General features: G+C 41.3%; 1 protein-coding gene across 1 annotated transcript; it reads right to left on the reverse strand.

Annotated features, from left to right (window-relative positions):
• Positions 1-663: 663 nt before the first annotated feature.
• Positions 664-21,337, reverse strand: LOC132383336 (collagen alpha-2(VIII) chain-like). The gene is made up of 2 exons (XM_059954238.1): positions 21,271-21,337; positions 664-2,071 (listed from the first exon to the last, which is right to left on the reverse strand). Exons 1-2 carry the CDS (start codon positions 21,335-21,337, stop codon positions 744-746), a joined length of 1,395 nt encoding a protein of 464 aa, XP_059810221.1. The 3' UTR covers positions 664-743.
• Between the last annotated feature and the right edge of the window lie 463 nt (positions 21,338-21,800).

Genomic DNA, 21,800 nt, shown 5'->3' on the forward strand with positions numbered 1-21,800 from the left:
CAGTTCAACATTTCTTACCCTTTAATCCAACTCAATTAATGTTCGTGAATATCTCAGGGTACTAAGGTAATTCAAAATACATAAAACCTAACCAGTACAAAAGAGACATTTACTTGCACTACATCATTTATCCTTCAGCCTTCTTCTAGTCAGCAAAACATTACTACAAATTAAATTGAAATTTAAAATTCAAGCAAGTTGCAGTGGCGATTATACCATTCCTCAAAGTTTTAATTCTCAGTAAGTATACAGTGTACACAGTTGTCAGAATTCACAATGGAACACCACTAATCATGTATTGCACTTAAAAGATATGATTATAATAATTAATATACAACTGCGTAATATTGATAGATTGTTTCTGTCAATGGTATAAATGTGAAGAAAGAACAAGAAATGCTTCCTTACGCAGAACATTACTCAAAAGTTCCACAGGGAATACAAGTGTCACGTACATCATATCAACTTTCATTGACAAAACTTTTCCCTCTAACTGACCATTAAAAAAAAAACAGTTCCACATTTTGTCCCTTATGGCGTAAGCTGAAAATGTGCAGTCACTAGGGAAAAGGTCTGATGTTTGTGGTTGTTATACTATGCCGATTTTCATCCAGAGGCTTTTCTTTTATACTGGAAAATGGTAGCAACAAATAGTACGTGTGTGTGTGTGTGTTCCCAGTGTCCCTCTTGATACAGTTAATTACTACACAATATATAAATCCGCTAATTCAAGTTGATCATCGTTATGTCGGGCAAAGTAGGAATCCTGAGAATGAGGAGTGGATGTAATCGGTGGAATATAAACCATTGGCTTGGTTTGACGGCATCTGGATCCACACCTGATCATGCTCTCTGAGTTCCAGAACTGCACTCCCTGATGCTTGATCAAGGTATCCTTTCTTATATTCATCATACGTGTACATTGCAGGCACATTATTCTTGTACAGTGCCACCCAGATACTGGTTCCCTTTACATGCACGTGATAAGCAAAGTAGTAGACACCGGGAACTTGACACGTGAATAGCCCGGTTGCTGGATTGTAACCATGTTGTCCATTATACAAAATCCTATCAAACTTAATGGGAACCCCTGAAGGTGGAAATGACTTGGTAAGGATTGCAGTGAAAGCTGGAACTACGTGTGCAGAAATTTCTCCTCTTTCATATTTTGGCTTTCCGTTTACTGGTATTGAGGCACCATCCACACCACCATTTACTTGCAGGCTAGCAATACCTGTTGTTTCCCCATTAACGATGATCCCGGGTGGGCCCAGTGGGCCTGGAGGTCCAGGCAGGCCTTGAGCTCCCATCCTACCTGGAATGCCAGGGTGTCCCATTGGGCCCATTGGTCCTGTAGTTCCTGGTACTCCTAATTTTCCTTCTCCTGGTAAGCCTGGAGGCCCTGATTCTCCTCTGGGACCAGGTAAACCCATTGGTCCTCTAGGTCCTGTAGTCCCCTGCATACCTGGAATTCCTGAAGAGCCTCTGGGCCCTGGTTGTCCATTTTGCCCTGGTTCACCTTTGGGTCCTATAGGACCTGCTAATCCTGGTATCCCAGGAGCCCCTTTCGGACCAATTTTACCTGGTGCTCCTGGAAGTCCTGGTAAACCCCTTTCCCCAGGTATACCAGATTTTCCAGGTACACCACTATATCCCTGATCCCCTTGTCTTCCTTTTGGCCCTGGAGGCCCAGTAAGCCCAATTTTACCTTCAGGTCCTGGTAGACCATGCTTTCCCATTAAACCCTTGGATCCCATTGGCCCTGGATAACCTTGTTCACCCTTAAAACCTGGTTCACCACGTAAACCATTTACACCTGGTTCACCCTTGGGTCCTGGAGCACCTGGTGCACCAGGAGGCCCTCGCTGGCCTTTTATTCCATTCATTCCTAGTTTTTCATACCCTGGAACTCCAGGCAAACCCCTCGCACCTGGTGGTCCAGGCTCACCTTTATACCCTGCAGCTCCTGGCTTACCTGTTAATCCATCTTGACCTGGTTTTCCTATGCCGTCCAATCCTGGCTTCCCTGCAGGACCCTGAGGACCAGGACTGACAGAAGGCTTCCACAGGCCTTACCGGCAATACATTTCTAAGTACTCTCTAGAATTAAAAAAAAACTTTCCCTCTTGGATCCTATGCCCAAATTTTTAATCTTCCTGTGGCATTGAAATAATGAGATCAATTTTTAAATCTTGTGGACCTCTATCAAATCTCCTCTTATCTGTCTTCCTTATGAAGAGGACCACCCTATATTTTCCATTCTAACCATATAGCAATCAAGTTCAACGTACTTTTACTATGTTTCTAACCTGTGCCCCAGTGAATCCTAGAATCCCATATACTTCAACAACCACTCCCCCAGCATGTCTTTCCCCATTGAATAAACCATTAAACATGATTTTGTTTAGACCCTAGTGCCATGAAATATGCTGATAACACTATTTTGTAAAGTTATTTTTATATTCATTTTAACAGAACTTCAAAATTCATTTATGGTTTCATTGCCCACTACAAAATGCTGCCTTTGTTAATGCTTAATTCCTGATTTTAGCACAAGGTGTTTATAAATATATAGAACAGATATGAAGACAACACGGGACTTTCATTAATCCCATTGACATACTAACTTGCTGTTGCAAAACGTTTCACAAGTTTCCTGCCTGAATAGTATAGATATAATTTTACATGCAAACAAACTCAATGAACCTGCCTTTGACCTTAAAATTTTTAAAGGAATCGTAAGATGTACTAACTGTGGTAACTTCTATCCTCGTCACCAAAAATATGTGGTAACTTCTACTTTACAAAAGGACCACTCGACAATTTTATGGCCAAAAGAACATCTTTATCTGGGACGGCAAATGATATTTATAATACAGAGGCTTTCGGGTACCTCGTGCGGCATGGGTGGTGGAACTATATACAATGCACACCGGGAGTTAAAACCCCGCTGACCCCGGAACCTGCCTCCTGTTACCAACAGCTTCCCGATTAGTATTAACTTACTTTTAATAATACTCACATTATAACACTAACAAAATCTAACAATTCAAGAATCAAAGATTCAATGTACATTTATTATCAAGGTATGTATACAGAATACAAGTCTGAGATTTGTCCTCCCGCGGGCAGCCATGAAACAAAGAAACACCATGGAAACCCGTTCAAGAACATACCAAACAGCCAATGCTCGAAAAAAGAGAACAAATGGCAAATGCCAAGAAGCAAGCGGACAACAGGTAGAGTATCAAACATTCAACTAGGAGTCCAGCAGTATTCAGTTTAGCTCAGTTCTGCCCCCAACCGCTAGCTAATGCAGGTGGCAGAACCATTGTCCTGCAGGACCAACCGCCCCAGTCTGCATCGATTATCCCGGTCAAACCACTCAAAAATAACCAAAAAAAAGAGTAATTAGAATCCAGTAACACATGCAATATGAACCTCAAAGTCCCCCAGAGTAGGTCCATTGACTTGCCACAATGTGGACCAGTCCTGGCAGTGTGGATCCCAAGACCCCTACACGTTCCTCCAACAGCAGCGGGTGAGAGGGAGAGGAAGACTGGTCAAAAGCAGGGAGATGGAAACAGTCAAACGTGCACAAATTGGAGCTCATCTTGAACTTCTCTGTCCCTCATGCACTGGGCCCTCGGTCAACATGGAAGCACAAACGACCTTCCGAACGTCGCTTGCAACCCATCTCAAACAAACGGGTCTCCCACTGGATCGTATGCTATGACCAGTCCTCCCCAGTGTCTTCTCTTTTCATCTCCTCTCGAACAAAAGCTCCAAGCTCAGCCTTAGAGTCCCTCACCAGAGAAACTTCCCCTTAACCAGACCATCCTAACTGGATGGCACACATTTCTCCTCGCTCTTATCTTCAGCATTAACCTGAACATAAGCTGCAAACAAGCAGCCCGCACAGAACAGCACAAAATGAAATACATACAGCATAATAGTAAAAACTATGAACCAGGGCATTACACAATATAGCTCAAAGGTAATTTGTTGCTAACAAAGAACTTTGTACAGGGGCCCAAAAATTTGACCTAATGACTGGAAAGCAATGCTTGAAAAGTTGAACATCAGTAAAAGAAGAACTAAATTAAGTAGTTTAAGTGCAATACCAGTTGAAATTAAATATGAAAAGTAACCCCTATAACTTTCTGAAACTAGCTTGCAGTGATCCATTGATTGCAATTCCAGTATCTGCCACAATGGGGCAGAGCTCAATTGCACAAAGCTCTTCAGCCACTGAAGAAATAAAGGGAAATTTCTGTCAAATCGCAGAAGTACAAATCTTATTGCATTAAATTATGTTCAAATTAGAGTGAAAACCCTACATTGATAAAGTGCCTTTCCCATCCTCAATATTATATTTTTATTTATTTATTTTGAGATTCAGCAGGTGATGCTGGGAATGAGAACCTTGGCGAGTTAAAAGCCAAAGTCAGAACCAGCTTTATGTTAGCCCCAGTGTGAGCCACTCGTTGAATTAGATCACCAACTTTTATTAAAAAAATGTACATGTAGGTGACCCGTTTGTCCAGTAGGAGTGGTAGAGGCAGGTTCGGTATTGTCATTTAAAGTAAAATTGGATAGGTATATGGACAGGAAAGGAATGGAGAGTTATGGGCTGAGTGTGGGCCAGTGGGACTAGGTGAGAGTAAGCATTTGGCACGGGCTATAAGGGCCAAGATGGCTTGTTTCCGTGCTGTAGTTGTTATATGATTATAACTTTATTAACATTTTAATATCATTCAGTTTTAATGTAACTCACTTTTGTTCTAAATGCTGTTTGCTTACTTTTAATGTTTGCACAATTTGTTTTTTCCCTCAAACTGCACATTGGGTGTTTGTCTGGGTTTTCTTTTACGGGTTATTTTGGGTTCTTTGTTTCATGGCTGCCTGTAAGGAGACCAGTCTCAAGGCATACAGTGCATACTTTGAGGAGAAGTGTACATTGAACTAATTTCTAGTAGTTAGAACGATTAAGTACTTTTAATAATGTCTAAAATTATTTAATCTTTTTGAAATGTTTCTAAATGTCAGAGACATTAATAAACTGGATTTTTGGATTGTCTTCAGGAATGCAAGGCTAGGGGTGCAAGGAAGGGGGAAGGCAAATCCTTTTCTTACCGTTGTAAGATCCTACTGGTGCATTATCTATTAACACGAACAGAGCTGCTACTTTGAAAGGAAACTTAGCCAACAAGTAGGCTAAGTATTTCTAAGTGTGCAGTCTATATGACCTTGATGTGCTACTTGCATTAAGAGCAGGAAGCATATTATCTCTCAATGTGGACAGTACGGACGTGTTAGCTGCACATTGCAATGTTCATAACTTTCAATGAAAGGCATTCAGTTTAGCTCTCAGATACGTGGACCACCACATTCTCCTTCTGTCCTGCAGCTCATTCATTTATCCTGGGAGGACGGTGCAGTGTAACAATGTCCATTATGTCCAAGTTTGCAGATGAACTTGAATATAAAGTGTGTAATATTGTTGATGGGTGGCGGGGCAGAGATACGTCTCTACTATAGGAGGTGTAAGGTGCTCCTTCTCTCCGCTAGCCTGCAAGTCACCCTGGGCAAGGTGCAGCACCTGCTTAGCCCCCTGATCAGGGTCATGTGTAGCCATGGGAGCAGGTGGTGGATGGTCGTATAAGCAGCCGGCGTGTATCACAAGTAACGCACACAAAATGCTGGTGGAACGTAGCAGGCCAGGCAGCATCTATAGGAAGAAGTACAGACGACATTTTGGGTCGAGACCCTTCGTCAGACCTTTCATGAGTCCTGACGAAGAGTCTCGGCCCGAAACATCGACTGTACTTCTTCCTATAGATTCTGCCTGGCCTGCTGTGTTCCACCAGCATTTTGTGTGTGTTGCTTGAATTTCCGGCATCTGCAGATTTCCTTGTGTTTGCTTATCACAAATCCTGGTTATGCAACCACTGACACCAGCAGACAATCTGACATTGATCGTGGTTGGGGTTTGTAAAGACACTGCCCAAAAGAAGGCAATGGCAAAACGCTTCTGTAGAAAAACTTGCCAAGAACAATCATGGCCATGAGACCATAATCGCCTATGGCATACAACACAGCACTTAATGATGATGAAGAATGTCGTCTAGGTATCTAAGCTTATTGCCTGCATTGGTGCAGAGGCTTTACCTGAAAATGTGGGTGAACATTGGCAAATGAATGGGTGACCTCCTAAATGCCAGAAGAAGTTCCACTGGCACTGAGGAAGCCATTCACCTTTCTCTCCTGTGGCTCGACACGTTGGTTATAATTGGAATTCGCAGGAAAACTTTCTGCCGCATCAACTACGATCCAAATGAGTTCATAGTTTCTGGTGATCAATTTTTGCAGCAAAGTTATTTAAGGAATTGATGGTATGGTGCTGGAAACTGACTAGTACTGATTATAGCTAAAGACATCTGTAAACAACATCTATCTTGAAGCTACATGAATAAATTTACAGACATCTTTTGAAACTACTAGATAGTAGTTTACTCCACACAATTCAATGTGAGAACTACTTCCCGAATCTGATTTTGTGCCTACCGTAATACATTTTTTGATACAAATTTAATTTCTACATACGGGAATAGGATTTTTTTTGATAGAAATTGGTTATAAAGTTTTTAATTCTATATCCAGGATAAAATATTTAGTTACATAGGTTCTGTACTGCTTGGAATTATTATCACTTGGAACTATTCAAGCTAGATGCCAGAAAACTCCAACTCCATGAGAACACAGCAAGTGAAATAGGAAGCATAGTTATGGTTCAGAGAATTATTTATTTTATTTGACCTAGAGTTACAGTGTGGAATAGGCCCTACCAACCCTCCAGCCGCACCTCACAACCCTGATTTAACCCCAACCTAATCACAGGGCAATGTACAATGTACAACTACCTGGTATGCGTTTGGACTGTGGGAGGAAACCGGAGCACCCGGAGAGGATCTATACATTCCACAGGGAAGGCGTACAGAGACACCTTTCAGGGTTTGAACTCTGAACTCCAAACTCTAACGCCCAGGGTAATAGCATCGTGCTAACCGCCACGCAACCATAATGTGATCTTAATTCTCAGAGAGCGCGCCATAGAAACATAGGAAATAGGTGCAGGAGTAGGACATTTGGCCCTTCGAGCCTGCACCGCCGTTCAGTATGATCATGGCTGATCATCCAACTCAGAACCCTGTACCTGCTTTCTCTCCATACCCCCAATCCCTTTAGCCACAAGGGCCATGTCTAACTTCCTCTTAAATATAGCCAATGAAGCAGCCTCAACTGTTTCCTGTGGCACAGAATTTCACAGATTCACCACTCTCTGTGTGAAGAACTTTTTCCACATCTCGGTCCTAAAAAGCTTCCCCTTTATCCTTAAACTGTGACCCCTCGTTCTGGACTTCCCCAACATTGGAAACAATCTTCCTGCATCTAGCCTGTCTAATACCTTTAGAATTTTATACGTTTCAATAAGATCCCCCCTCAATCTTCTAAATTCCAGAGAGTATAAGCCTTGTTGATCCAGTCTTTCTTCATATGAAAGTCCTGTCATCCCAGGAATCAATCTGGTGAACCTTCTCTGTACTCCCTCTATGGCAAGAATGTCTTTCCTCAGATTAGGGGACCAAAACTGCACATAATATTCTCACCAAGGCCTTGTACAACTGCAGTAGGACCTCCCTGCTCCTGTACTTAAATCCTTTTGCTATGAATGCCAACATACCATTTACCTTTTTCACCGCCTGCTGTACCTGCATGCCCACCTTCAATGACTGGTGTACAATGACACCCAGGTCTCGTTGCATTTCCCCTTTTCCTAATAGGCCACCATTCAGATAATAATCTGTTCTCCTGTTCTTGCAACCAAAGTGGATAACCTCACATTTATCCACATTAAATTGCATCTACCATGAATTTGTCCACTCACCTAACCTATCCAAGTCACCCTGCATCCTCTTAGCATCCTCCTCACAGCTGGCACCACTGCCCAGCTTTGTGTCATCCGCAAACGTGGAAATGCTGCATTTAATTCCCTCGTCTAAATCATTAATCTATATTGTAAACAACTGGGGTCCCAGCACTGAGCTTTGCGGTACCCCACTAGTCACTGCCTGCCATTCTGAAAAGGTCCCATTTACTCCCACTCTTTGCTTCCTGTCTGCCAACCAATTCTCTATCCACATCAATACCATGTGCTTTAATTTTCCACACTAATCTCCTGTGTGGGACCTTGTCAAAAGCCTTTTGAAAATCTAAATATACCACATCCACTGGTTCTCCCCTATCCACTCTACTAGTTACATCTTCAAAAAATTCTGTAAGATTCGTCAGACATGATTTTCCTTTCACAAATCCATGCTGACTTTGTCCGATGATTTCACCTCTTTCCAAATGTGCTGTTATCACATCTTTGATAACCGACTCTAGCATTTTCCCACCACCGATGTCAGACTAACCAGTCTATAATTTCCCGGTTTCTCTCTCCCTCCTTTTTTAAAAAGTTGGGTTACATTAGCCACCCTCCAATCCTCAGGAACTAATCCAGAATCTAAGGAGTTTTGAAAAATTATCACTAATGCATCCACTATTTCTTGGGCTACTTCCTTAAGCACTCTGGGCTGCAGACCATCTGGCCCTGGGGATTTATCTGCCTTTAATCCCTTCAATTTACTGAACACCACTTCCCTACGAACATGTATTTCCCTCAGTTCCTCCATCTCACTAGACCCTCGGTCCCTTACTATTTCCGGAAGATTATTTATGTCCTCCTTAGTGAAGACAGAACCAAAGTAGTTATTCAATTGGTCTGCCATGTCTTTGTTCCCTATGATCAATTCTCCTGTTTCTGACTGTAAAGGACCTACATTTGTCTTGACCAATCTTTTTCTTTTCACATATCTATAAAAGCTTTTACAGTCGGTTTTTTTGTTCCCTGCCAGCTTTCACTCAGAACCTTTTTTCCCTTTCCTAATTAAGCCCTTTGTCCTCCTCTACTGGTCTCTGACAGTTTCTCCCAGTCCTCAGGTGTGCCGCTTTTTTTTTGCTAATTTATATGTTTCTTCTTTGGACTTGATACTATCCCTAATTTCCCTTGTCAGCCACGGGTGCACTACCTTCCCTGGTTTATTCTTTTGCCAAACTGGGATGAACAATTGTCAGTTCACCAGTAGTCTCTGAGAGTGCCCGTAGCGCAGGAAAGAAGGGAAAGTAAATTTTATTACTTTGTTTTATTCTTGCTGTAAAATGTTTAAAGATTTATGTATGACAAACTCTGTATTACCAACTAGTAGAAAATTGAGTCAAAAGTGTAGGTGATTAACAATTGGAAAACATTAGAGGTTGCTATGGACGTTCGTTATTTATGAGCCATCTTTGGCCGTCCGAGACATGTTTGAGGCTTTGGCTTTGTACAAAGGAAGAAACATAAATGAGATTTGTTGCCAATATGTCCGACCTTCCTAAAAATCTGGAGAGCTATGTCAGAGAAGGAAAGGTTCTCAGATCTGAATGCTGCTTGCATTTTCATTTAAAATACCGTGGTGAAATTTGGTTCAGAATAATTCCACTTTAATTGTGTCCTGAATACATATGGCACCAGCTGACTCAGCCGTACACAACCTTAACTCATAAATGATGAACAGGTTTATGGACGTTCGAGTGCCTTTTTTCCTGAGTTTTTATTTATTTAGCTTTTCATGAAATCTGCCTCCACCAGTCCAGAAATGCCACAGCTGGAGACCGATCACATCCTCAGCCCAGATCGCCAGCAGGCTTGCTCACCACGGCGTGTGACTGGCAACTGAAAATCGAACTTAACAGGCAATTAAAATTCCCTGACTTCATTGCATCATCATTATCCCTGAGGCCTGACACGGTCGTTCTGTCAGAAACCTCGGAGCAGGTGGTCATGGTAGAACTGACAGTTCCCTGGGAAGACTGGATTGAGGAGGTGTTTGAGCATAATACCAGGAGCTGGTAGAGCAGTGTCAGAGAGAGGGGTGGAGGGCACGATGCGAGCCTGTAGAGGTGGGGTGTGGAGGTTTCGCTGGCTGCTCACTCTGCAGAACCTGCTCTCTCCTCGGCATTTCTGGGGGCTGCAAAGAGCCATCAGGACCGTCACAGAGGCTGCTGAGCGAGCCTCCAGGTGGCTGTGAATCAAGAGGTGTGACCCGTGAACCAGCGCTACTGGGAGACGCAAGCCAAGGCCTGATCAACCCTGGCTGGGTTGCCTGGACGAGCGTGTCTGATGTTGAAACACCCGATGACCCCAGGATACATCACTGATGCTGTGTCCCAGCACATCCTAGGATGTGCCTCAGCATCACGATCTCGCTCCAGTACTAATTGAAATTATAGTTTAAAATAGTGCAGGGATTTGAAAGTAATTTAGGGAAGCCAGTAATTGTTCAGTAGATGCTGAGATTTCATAGTACTGAGGCTTATTTAAGTAACCTGAAAAATCATAGAATCTCATCATTTAAACATACAATGAACTGTAAACCTGGGTTTTCTGCACTTTTGGAATTGCTGGAAAAACTTGAAAGCTATTTGAAATGAAACGTGATTGCTGAGAACTCGTATCCTTACTCCAAAATGTCCCATGAGTGAAGAAACCGTACTGCCAAATGGGATGGACGCCTCTCAGTTATGGTCCAAGTGGAATGCATTATTTATCTGTTGGTTCAATATTGATATAATTTTGGAGCTTGAAGTGGGTTTCCTCATCTAGGAGATCTCAGTGCTGGGAGAATGAGACAGTTCAACGACAAGGTTATTCCATTCCTTAACAGAATTTTTCCAACATTATTGAATACAAAATTTCCCCATCACTCACTTTTAAAAGCAAGTCCAATATTTCATGTTTCTATTTACATGTATTTTTTGGTGGTGTAGCTATGTCTCTACCAAAAGTAGCGTAAGACTTTCCTTCCCTCATCTACCTCACAGGATACCCTTGGGCAAGGCGTAGCACCTGCTTATCCCCCCAATCAGGGTCATGTGAAGCCGTGGGAGCAGGTGGTGGATGGTCGTATGAGCAGCTGGTACATATCACAAGTTCTGGTTATGTAACCACTGACGCCAGGCAGGCAATCTCTGAAGAGTATTGGTAATGGCTGAGGTCACCCATCTTGTAAAGACACCACACAGAAGAAGGCAATGGCAAACCACTTCTTTAGTAAACTACTTCTGAAGAACAGTCATGGTCAATACCATGATCACCCATGTCATACGATACGGCACATAATGAATGAATGAGCCTTTATATGAAAAGAAACATGCTAAGATTTTCCAAATGATCTAGAGCAGAATAATATTCCAGATACCGATGACAACTTCATCATTTAAGAACATTCTTAAACTCAGTTATACGAGGGGTGATAGATAAGTTCGTGGCTTAAGATAGAAGGAGTCAATAGAAAACCCAGCTCATTTACTTTTCAACATAGTCCCCTCCTACACGTACACACTTAGTCCAGCGGTCATGGAGCATACAGATCCCTTCTTCGTAGAAGTGGTCCACAGCAGGGGTGATTGATAAGTTTGTGGCCTAGTGTAGAAGGAGATGAGTTATACAGCTCTCGTTACATGCACATACAGTTCAATTCTTTGAGTGAAAATGTAGAAAGTTTGAAGTTAATAACATCTCCTTCTATCTTAGGCCACAAACTTATCAATCACCCCTACTGTGGACCACGACATCGACTTCTGCAAAGAAGGATCCGTATGCTCCACGACCGCTGGACTAAGTGTGCAAATGTAGGAAAAATAAATGTGCTAGGTTTTCTAAAATTGACTCCTTCTACCTTATCAATCACCCCTTGTATGATCCAAATTTTTGTTTAGTCTTTTTAATCTTTTCATTGTTCTGTATTGATTTGTTTTCTCTGTGAAATGGATTAGGGATAATTTTATGTTAATAGCGATCCAGGAATACTGCGTTTCACTCTCCATTTGTGAAACTATCTTCAATTGAGGTAAAAAGATAACATGAGAATTGATTTCTGAAAGGCAAATTCCGTATCTAGATACATCAAGATATATGTACGGTGGATGTATGTCTCGATATCACACTTGGGCAGTTAATGGTTTGTGAGATTTGTTCGCTTTCGGCATTGAACTGAGACTCTTCTGCTTTGTTCACAACCGGAGTCAAAGAACCTCAGCGATAACCCAACTGTAACTTTTACACCATTTCCCACACTTTGTCCACAAAGATGTTAATTTTAACCATAAAAACATTGCATGAAACTTTTAAAAGAGTTACCTACAGAGGAATTAATGGAAGATCTGCACAGACATTTGTTGTTTCTCTCTAAACTTTATTTATCATGTCAAAGATGGATTAACACAAGCAGGTTTGAATTTTGAGGAATTTTGAAGGGCCTCAGCCTGAAATATTGACTGTTCATTCCCCTCCATAGATGCTGCCTGACCTTCTGAGTTCCTCCAGTATTTTGTGTGTACGTTGCTCAAGATTTCCAGCATCTGCGGAATCATCTGTGTCTCTAAAATGCCATTGGGAGTCCCGATAAATTGCCTCAATCCAAAACATTAATTTCCCTTCATAGATGGTGCCTGTCCTGCTGAGTTCCTCCTGCAGTTTGTGTGTGTTACTTTGGAATTCCAGCCTCTGCAGAATCTCGTGTTTATGAATTTTGTGGATTTAATTAACTTGCCTATCAATTTGACCCACTTTGCATTTTATTCCGATGGGAGGTGAACATCCCAAATATAATTTGTCAGGATTCATACTAAAGCAATATTACCAGATAGATCAGAAACGTTAGAAACAAGAACCTCTGGAGTATTCATTAAACAGACACTGAATTTTTATTTCTGCTGCTGTCTTGAAGGGCAGCAAACATATCAAGGAGCTGCTTACTTCAGAAACACATGAACATAGTTTAGCAATAAGCAGCGCATATCTTGTCTCCAATCTTCATCAAACATTACAACTTTATTGATAGCTCAGGAACTTCAATTTAGTGGGAGAAATCCATTTTTCCCATTCCTTTCAATGGAACACAAATTGCTGTCAGGGTTGGCCCAATTGAATCCCAGGAGTGAAGTGAATTCAATTGTTGACAGGGAAAATATCCAAGATCGAAACATTCTATGAAATGTCTCCTTGGGTAGTAATCCAGCATTGAAGACCATGTTATTTAAAAGTGACCACTTGCATTCCACAGATTTCTTCCCCATGTGTCAAATTCAATATAACCATAAGGCATTTTATTATCTACCCATGGTTGCCCTGGCAACCTTTAATTCTGTTCTCAATCACATTTCATCTCAATCCCTATTAAGGGCCAAGTAAACACTTCCAAGAAGCAGCTATTTCTCATATATATTATTCTATAGAATATGTCTCTCCCAGTCTTCATGCTTTGATTTTGAGATGGTTTTTGTCTGGATTGTCTCCTGTGATGCAAGATGTAATTTCAGTAGGAAGCAGTCAGCTAAGGACCCGTCTGGGAATGCCAGACCTTCTGCTGCCTTGTGCACAGAAAATAGGCCAACCACTGTAAAATTGTAATGATGCTAACTTTGGTTTGAACACTAAGTACCAGCATAGATATTTATCCAAGGTATTTTGTGATGTCTCAGACCAACTATAATGATGCCAACATTTATTTGGGCTCCAAGTACCAACACGGATATATATCCCAGGTATTTTGTGATGTCTCTAACAACCCTTTGTCTTGTACGCTAGACATATTATTCATGTGGAAAAACTTAGTCCAATCAACACTTTCATGGCTCGGTAAAATGGCAGCTCTGGTCCATGTCAAGAAATATAATTTAACCTATTATAAATTAAACGCTGATCTGGTTTCCAAAAAGAAAAAAAAAGCCATCTCAATTTACTCGGCAGCTGTGCCACCTCCAAAAGAATTAATTCAGGTTTAGAATCTTGCTTTAGACAGAAACTCTCAGTTATGCCTTTGATATTCACATTTGGCTTCTGCGTCCGTGACCAGTTCCAGCACACTGCCCAGCTTGAGATGAATCGTTTGTGCTTTCAGTGTAGTATTAGTGGATGCTGCATTTCCTGACATGTTTTCTTTAGGATTAAAGCTTAAACTAAGACCCATGTACCTTTCATAGATAATATAAGATCCTGCATGCATAATTCGAATACCATGGTAAGGATGATTTCTCTAGGTGTTCTCACCAACAGTTATACTTAAGCTGATACTAAGACAGATGCACTGGCACATTGCTAATTATAAGAAAATGCCGAGTGCAAAATTGGATGTTGTGTTACATACATTTAAGAATCAGAATCTGGTTTAGTATTCCTGACTGTCACTTGGGGGTTGGCTTCCTAGCGGGTCGAAAGCCACTTCCGCCATGTAGCATGTGGCATGTTTAAAAGCTGTGGCAGCCCTTTCCCATTAGTTGTTTTGTGTGCCACAGCACCAGCGCCCAGTTTCAAGCACCTCAGAGGTATAATGCAGGAGGCTCGGACTCCTTCCAACGTCCCCAGGGCACACTTTACAGAACCACCATGGAAGTGACCAGGTACGCACTCTTAGCTAAGTATCGATTTGTTGAATACTTAGTTTTGTGGTTTATGTAACTTGGAGAACTCAGATGTTGGGTCAAATCTTTTACTGTTTGTAAATAAATGTTTAATATGCTTATTCATAATTGGTGTCTTCTGTCTCACTCAGCAAATCCGTTCCACATTACATTGACATACATTGTGAAATTTGTTGTTTTGCGGCAGCAGTACAGTGCAATACATAAAAATATACTGTAAATTACAATAAGGAATATATAGATACAGTACTGTGCAAGCATCTTAGGCACATGTAAAAAAATTCAGTAAAGTGAAGATGCATTCAAATATGATGAAATGAAAAGTTTCTAAATATCAAAGAATTACTAAGAAGAGCAGAAAACTGAAAGGATCTATATTATATCAATATTTGCTTTTCAAACATCATCAGTTCTCTTAGGTACATTGTCATGCACCTTTCTGAAATGCACTATAGAATACCAAGTCAAAGTTTAGTTGTTATTCAATCATAGATGAATACTCCTGAACACAGCCAAATGAAACAGCATTACTCCGAGCCAAGGTGCAAAACACAGTGCCAACAGTCATACGCAGCACAGAGCACGTATAACACATACAAGATATAAGTAAAATACAATTACACAAAAAACATAGTCTAATACCGAGTCCATGAACGCTGCAGCCGTCTGCAGTCGAACACAATACCGCTTGTCATCTGCTGAGTGAACACCAGGGGCAGCACCAACACCAGCTTGGATGCCACGCCTCACCATCTTTCATGGAGGGCACTGACTCCAATGCCTCTCTCCTGGGCCACTGTAATCAGCTGACACTGCAACTTGAGACCTAGTCCTTACTACGACAAAGGCCATGCAGCTCCCCAGCCGCCTGCCCCAGCCGCCCGCCAACAAATCGGTGGAAAGGACTGGCACCACTCCACGTTAAAAGTGGCCAAGAAAAGCGACTAAAATGTTCACTTGCTATTAAACTGCATCGACTCCTCTGGCGCAGGCAGCAGCACGATCCGCATCTTCAGTTTCTCCGTCAACGAGCAACTCACTGATGGGGTAAGACCTGCAGTACTTTAAGTTCTTAATGTCCAGAATGGTCTTACAAATGTTAAAAAAATACATTTATAAAGGACAACAGAAGCATAGAAGCCGCTGCAAGATAACACATCGGCATCTTACCGACTCCTTGTATCTAGCAATAGAGAAAACTCTTAATCCTTTATTTTGCTGTCAGCTTGTTTGAAATTCCAGTCAAGCTAGCCAGACAAATTACAAGGCCCTCTGTGGCTACCTGGATTATGTCATGTAAACATTACACAACTCTATTCTGCAATGGCTAGGCAAAAAACTGTCAAACTTTTAGGCTGGAGAACTCTTTCAATGTTACAACAATATCACCAATGTTTTTCCATTAATTCAGATTGTAACTCAAATATTACCTACTGAAGTAATCCTTCAATCCTGTACCACTTCTGTGAAGGCAACACTTTTGCCTACAGGGTCTACCAGATCAGTAAGTGAGCTGGGCCTCAGAACCCATTGCTCTTATAAAAATAGGTTTCATTCACTCTCTCTCTGCAGATCCCCACCACCCAGGTCATAGTCTCAACCATCAGGCTCTTGAACCAAAGGGGAGAACTTCACTCAACTTCACTTGCCCCATTATTGAAATGTTCCCACAATCTATGGACGCAAGTTCAGGGACTTTTCATCTCAAGTTCTCAATACTTATTGCTAATTATTTATATTTGCATTTCTACAGTTTATTGTCTTCTGCACTCTGGTTGAATGCCCTAGTTGGGAAGTCTTTCATTGGTACTGTTATAGTTACTAATCTATAGATTTGTTGAGTATGTCCACATGAAAATGAATCTCAAGGTTGTATATGGTGACATATATGTACTTTAATAATAAAACTTACTTTAAACTTTTTATGAAGAGTTCAATGCCTGTGTATCCTGAATATAATTTCTCACCTTGGGTATGTTGTTGGAAGAACATTTCCATCCCTTCAATGTGGGCAGCAGTAAATGACTCACAGGCTTGCTGAACAGCTCAAGCCAGACAGAACAGCTGCCTTTATTATTATTTTTCCTGATAAACCATAAAACTTCTGCACTATCTCATGTAATACTCCTGAAGTCAAGTCTTTTAGAGTCTTAGAACACTACAGCACAGAAACTTGCCCTTCGGCACTTCTAGTCCATGCCAAACCATTTAAACTGCATAGGCCCACTGAACTGTACCTGGACCACTACCCTCCATACCCCTCCCAACCGCATAGCTATCCAAATTTCTCTTAAATGTTGAAGTTGACCCTGCATTCACCACTGGGCTGGCAGCTCATTCCATACTCTCACTGCCCTCTGAGTGAAGAAGTTCCCCCTATGCTGCCCTTAACCTTTCACCCTTAACCCATGGCCTCCAGTTCTAGTATCACCCAACCTCAGTGGAAAAAGCCTGCTTTGCATTTACCCTGTCTATACTCCTCGTAATTTTGTATAACTCTGTCAAATCTCCCCTCTATCTTCTATGTTCCAGGGAATAAAGTCCTAACCTATTCAAACTTCCCATATAACTCAGGTCTTCAAGTGCCAGCAATCCTTGTAAATTTTCTCTGGACACTTTCAACATTAGTAAATCTTTCCTGTAGGTAGGTGACCAAAACTGCACACAATACTCCAAATTAGACCTCACCAATGTCTTGTACAACTGCAACGTAACATCCCATCTCTTGTACTCAATACATTGATTTACAAAGGCCAATGTACCAAAAGCTTTCTTTACAACCATATCTACCTGTGACACCACTTTCAAGGAATTTCAAGTCGACAGTAGTTCAAATAACCATGCTGTATAACTGTGACGTGCAGAAGAGCATCTCTGAATGCATAACATGTCAAACCTTGAAGTGGATCAGCTGCAGCAGCAGAAGATCATGAACGTACACTTACTGGCCCCTTTATTAGGTTCAGGAGGTATCCAATAAAGTGGCCACTGAGTGTATATTTAAGCCAGTCCACAGGAGTAGATTTTTCGCCTGCCCAATGCAAGTTTTTTTAGGATTAACCATTCATTGTTGAAACGATGGTTTTCATTTCCATTATGACATTGAAACTGCAGCACTTTCTGTACTAAGTTCCGTGCTTTTCTTCCTAACCTTTTTTTAATGCCACAGACCACCAGCATTAACTGAGGGGTCCGTGAACCCTTTCTTAGAGGACATGAGTCAGAAGTTCACGTCTATTCCTTGTTTCTATCATGTCCTTAGCCAAACTTAATAAAAGTCAAATTTAGTTTTATTGTCCTAAATTCCACAAGTGGTATACACACCATAGAGAATGCACAATGGAAACAAGTTTGCCTTCCAGTCGACTGGTTTATTTGTTTTACGTCTTGTAGGGTAAAATTGTGTTTTTCTCTGATTCCTAGCCAACTTATTTGACTTCCTTTTTAATTGGATTACAATATTAGTATGGGTAAATGTCTGTGAAGGGAATTATCTAAATCTCATTGAGAACTACTCACTTATACAGTGAAGGTACCCTAAAAAGCTTTGAAACTAAATCTGACGTTCCGTCTGATTATGTCACATCATCAAGAACCCCCATCATCCAGACCATGCTCTCTTCTCACTGATCAGGCAGAAGGTAAGGGATCTTTAGGTCATACATCATCAGGTTCAGGGACAGCTGTCACCCTACAACCATCAGGTCCTGAACCAGAGATAAAACCACACTCACTCCTCTCAACGTTTCCTATGAAACCTGTCTTAAGCCGAAATGGCATAAAGTGAAGAACCATTAATTTATCTGGGAAAAAATTTCCGTAGAAGCGAAAATCCTCTTTGTGATGCAAAAGCAGTTTACTAATGTAGGTCTTCTGTAAAAGTGAGGTGGTGTAAAGTGAACATTTGTTAAACAGGGGACACCTGTACATGCTTTGATAATAAATTCACTTCGAACTTTGAGAAGTTCTTCAAAGAAGGAAACTTGTTGGCCTTGTCCAGAGAGACTCGTATGTGTTTGTCTCTAAGTGCTCCCTAAGATCGTCAGTCAAGTCAGTCAGTGGGAAGGAGCCCGTGTTCATAAACAACCAATGCAATCAAAAAGCATGAGGTGATAATTGGTGTAGGCCAAGGATCCCCTAAGCAAGAGGTCCATGGACCCCAGTTTAGAAACCCCTGGTAAACATTTCTCAGTAGTTCTCCATAAGACAATAAGATATAGGTACAGAATTAGGTCATATGGCCTATCGAATCTGCTCCGCCTTTTAATCATGGCTGATCCATTTCTCTCAGCCCCAATCCCTCGCTCCTCCCCGTATCCCCTCATGCCCTGAATAAACACAAATCTATCAATCTCTGCCTTAAACATCCATAAAGACTTGGCCTTCACATCCTACCATTAGATACTAAATAAAGTTTGGAATCACAACAACCAAAGTTAACCATAATACGATTTGAGAACAAGAAGCATATTTCATTTTCCTAAACCACTTGCAATAAAAATGTAACAGATTTGTACAACTAAAATAAAGCTGTTGAATATTTTCTTGTAACTATGGCAGAATGGCAAACACTTCGTTTCATAAATAGTAACAGCAAAGAAAAACATCTTGTACGTCCCTTGCAAGTTCTTAAATGGAGAGACATCTCCGATGTAAACAGACAAGCCACTTGGAGACTTACTGAGAGTCACCTCCGAAGTTAAAACAGAAGCAAAAGTTGTCTCATAAGTTAGGTTTGACTGTTTTTGTTGCTGATACTGCACAACAAGATTTGTCACACATCCACCCAATGTTGAACAGCTCTGAAGTTGTTTCTCGGGTCTGAGCACCGTTGAAGTGAGTTAACAACGTGAAGCAAAGGCTCGTCTACTACACCCAACACACACTCAAGTGCTCACTGTGGGGAGACTTGGCACGGATGACTTTATTTGAGTCATTATCTCCATCTTATAAAATCCCAAATATGAAAACGCAGACTATTTAAAAATATTAAACACCAGAGATTCTGCAGAGGCTGGAAATCCAAAGCAACACACACAAAAAAAAAATGCTGGAGGAAATCAGCAGGCCAGACAGCACCCATAAAAAGAGTAAACAGTCAACATTTTGAGCTGAGATCCTTCATCGGGACTGGAAAGGAAGGGATCTGATAGGAGAGGGGATTGGACCATAGGAGAAACAGAAAGAGAAGGGGATGCTGGAGGAGGTGATAGGAAGGTTATTTAAAAGTATTTAAACTTAAGTTCTATTTTTATAGATTTTTATATAGTTCATTAAAATGTCACTTCAGTGCAAACAAAGTATAAATCTCAAGGGTAACTGAAGACCAAATGAATTTTAATACACTTTAATCATTTTAATACAAAGATGTAGCTGGGTCTGGAAGACCTGAGTTAGAAGGAAAGACTGAATAGGTTAAGACCTTATTCCTTGGAACGTAGAAGATTGAGAGGAGATTTGATGGAGGTGTACAAAATAAGGGGTATAGACAGGGCAAATGCAAGCAGGCTTTTTCCACTGAGGTTGGATGGCAATGCAATCAGAGGTCATGGGTTAAGGGTGAAAGGTGCAAAATTTAAGAGGAACATGAGGGAAACTTCTTCACTCAGAGGGTTGTGAGAGTGTGGAATGAGTTGCCAGCACAAGTGATGCATGAGAGCTCAATTTCAATGTTTAAGAGAAGTTTGGATAGGTACCTGGATGGTAGGGGTACAGAGGGCTATGGTCCCGGTGCAGGTCGATGGGAGTAGGCAGTTTAAATGGTTCAGCATGGACTAGTTAGGCTGAAAGGCCTGTTTCTGTGCTGTACTTTCCTATGACTCTATGTCTCTAAAACTCTATTGACTTTGCAAGGAAGTGTGAAGTTGAAAGCATTTGCTAAATCCTCTGAATGCTTACAAAAAGAAACACCCCGCACGAACGGAATAATCAGGTTTAAGAATTCCTTAACCAAGATCCTAAACAGATGCAGATCAAGACTAACGTTTAGTTGATGTTCAAAGAGGTTGATTTGGCTTTTATGGGCAAAGCCATTCAGCCACATCATTTACTGGTATCTGAACTTCACTCTGCTCACTAAAGATGATTTCCAACATCGTTAGCGTAACAGCTATCAGAAACTACCTACTTGCCTTCGCCATTGACTATCATCTACCCCAGGGGTTCCCAACCTCTTTTACGCTACGGACGCCTACCATTAACCGAGAAGTCTGTGGACCCCAGGTTGGGAACCTCTGATCTATCTACCTCATCGATGTAAGAGTCAGTAGTTCCCCCACTGGGCTACGAGCCATCTCTGAACCCACAAAACCGGACTAGAAAAGAGCCATCCTCAATCCCAAGGAACTGCCTATGAAAAAGAAGACAACTTGGGGTGACACAATGTATTTAGGGTCAATGCAAGACAGTACACTCAGTTAAACACTAACTACTTCAACCATGTGCAAACTAATGATGTATTTACTTGTGACATTAACTTCCTTCCTTTTATATTCTGTGCCCTAGCTAATGAAAGCAAATATACATTTAATGTCATCTTATCCTTTTTTAAACCTTTGCTTCTGTTTATCATTGCACTTTTCTTGAGTGCTGCCTAGGATCCCACCCTTTGTTGTGTATACTCTAACATTATTTGTCCTCCAGAAATACATTGCCTCCCAGTTCTCGAATAAATTCCGTCTGCCACTTCTCTGCCCAGCTTACCAATACTGTTCTGTAGCTGAGCACTACCCTCCTCGTTATCAGCTACGTTAGCAGGCTTACAAATCATGTCTCCTACATCTAGATAGTTAGATGTGCAGGCAGTGAGTCTCCAGCGCAGATCCCAGTAGTACGCTACTGGGCACTGGCTTTCGCTCACAAATCTGTTCCTTGACCACCAAACAAAATCAGATCTTATTTACCAAGTTGCCCTCCATCCCACAGGGCATTTTGGATCTGCCTTCTATGTGGGATCTTGTTCAATATTTACTGAAGTCCAAGTAACTTATATCAGCTACACCAGCCTCATAGCAAGCCACTTACTCCTAGATATTAAACGGCCCTTCTACATCTGCAAGTTACCAATCTTTCATTTAGATACATACACCTCAAATTAATTAAGATTTGATACCTTCAAGTGTGGGGCTTCGACAATGTTGCCTTACTGATGTTTGGCAGGCAACCAAGAAAATAACATCTGGATGTCCTGTTAAAGATTCGAAGATTCTAAATACATTTATTATCAAAGTATG

Source organism: Hypanus sabinus, chromosome 30 (assembly GCF_030144855.1).
Source record: "Hypanus sabinus isolate sHypSab1 chromosome 30, sHypSab1.hap1, whole genome shotgun sequence".
NCBI classification, from domain to species: Eukaryota; Metazoa; Chordata; class Chondrichthyes; order Myliobatiformes; family Dasyatidae; genus Hypanus; species Hypanus sabinus.

Bases quoted from the DNA above. Each gene is read 5' to 3' on its own strand.
- LOC132383336 (XM_059954238.1), bottom strand. From the start codon at position 21,337: ATGATTTGTAAGCCTGCTAACGTAGCTGATAACGAGGAGGGTAGTGCT. The intron at 2,072-21,270 runs GTAAGCTGGGCA...ATTGCCGGTAAG, and splicing joins TCAGCTACAGAACAGTATTG to GCCTGTGGAAGCCTTCTGTC.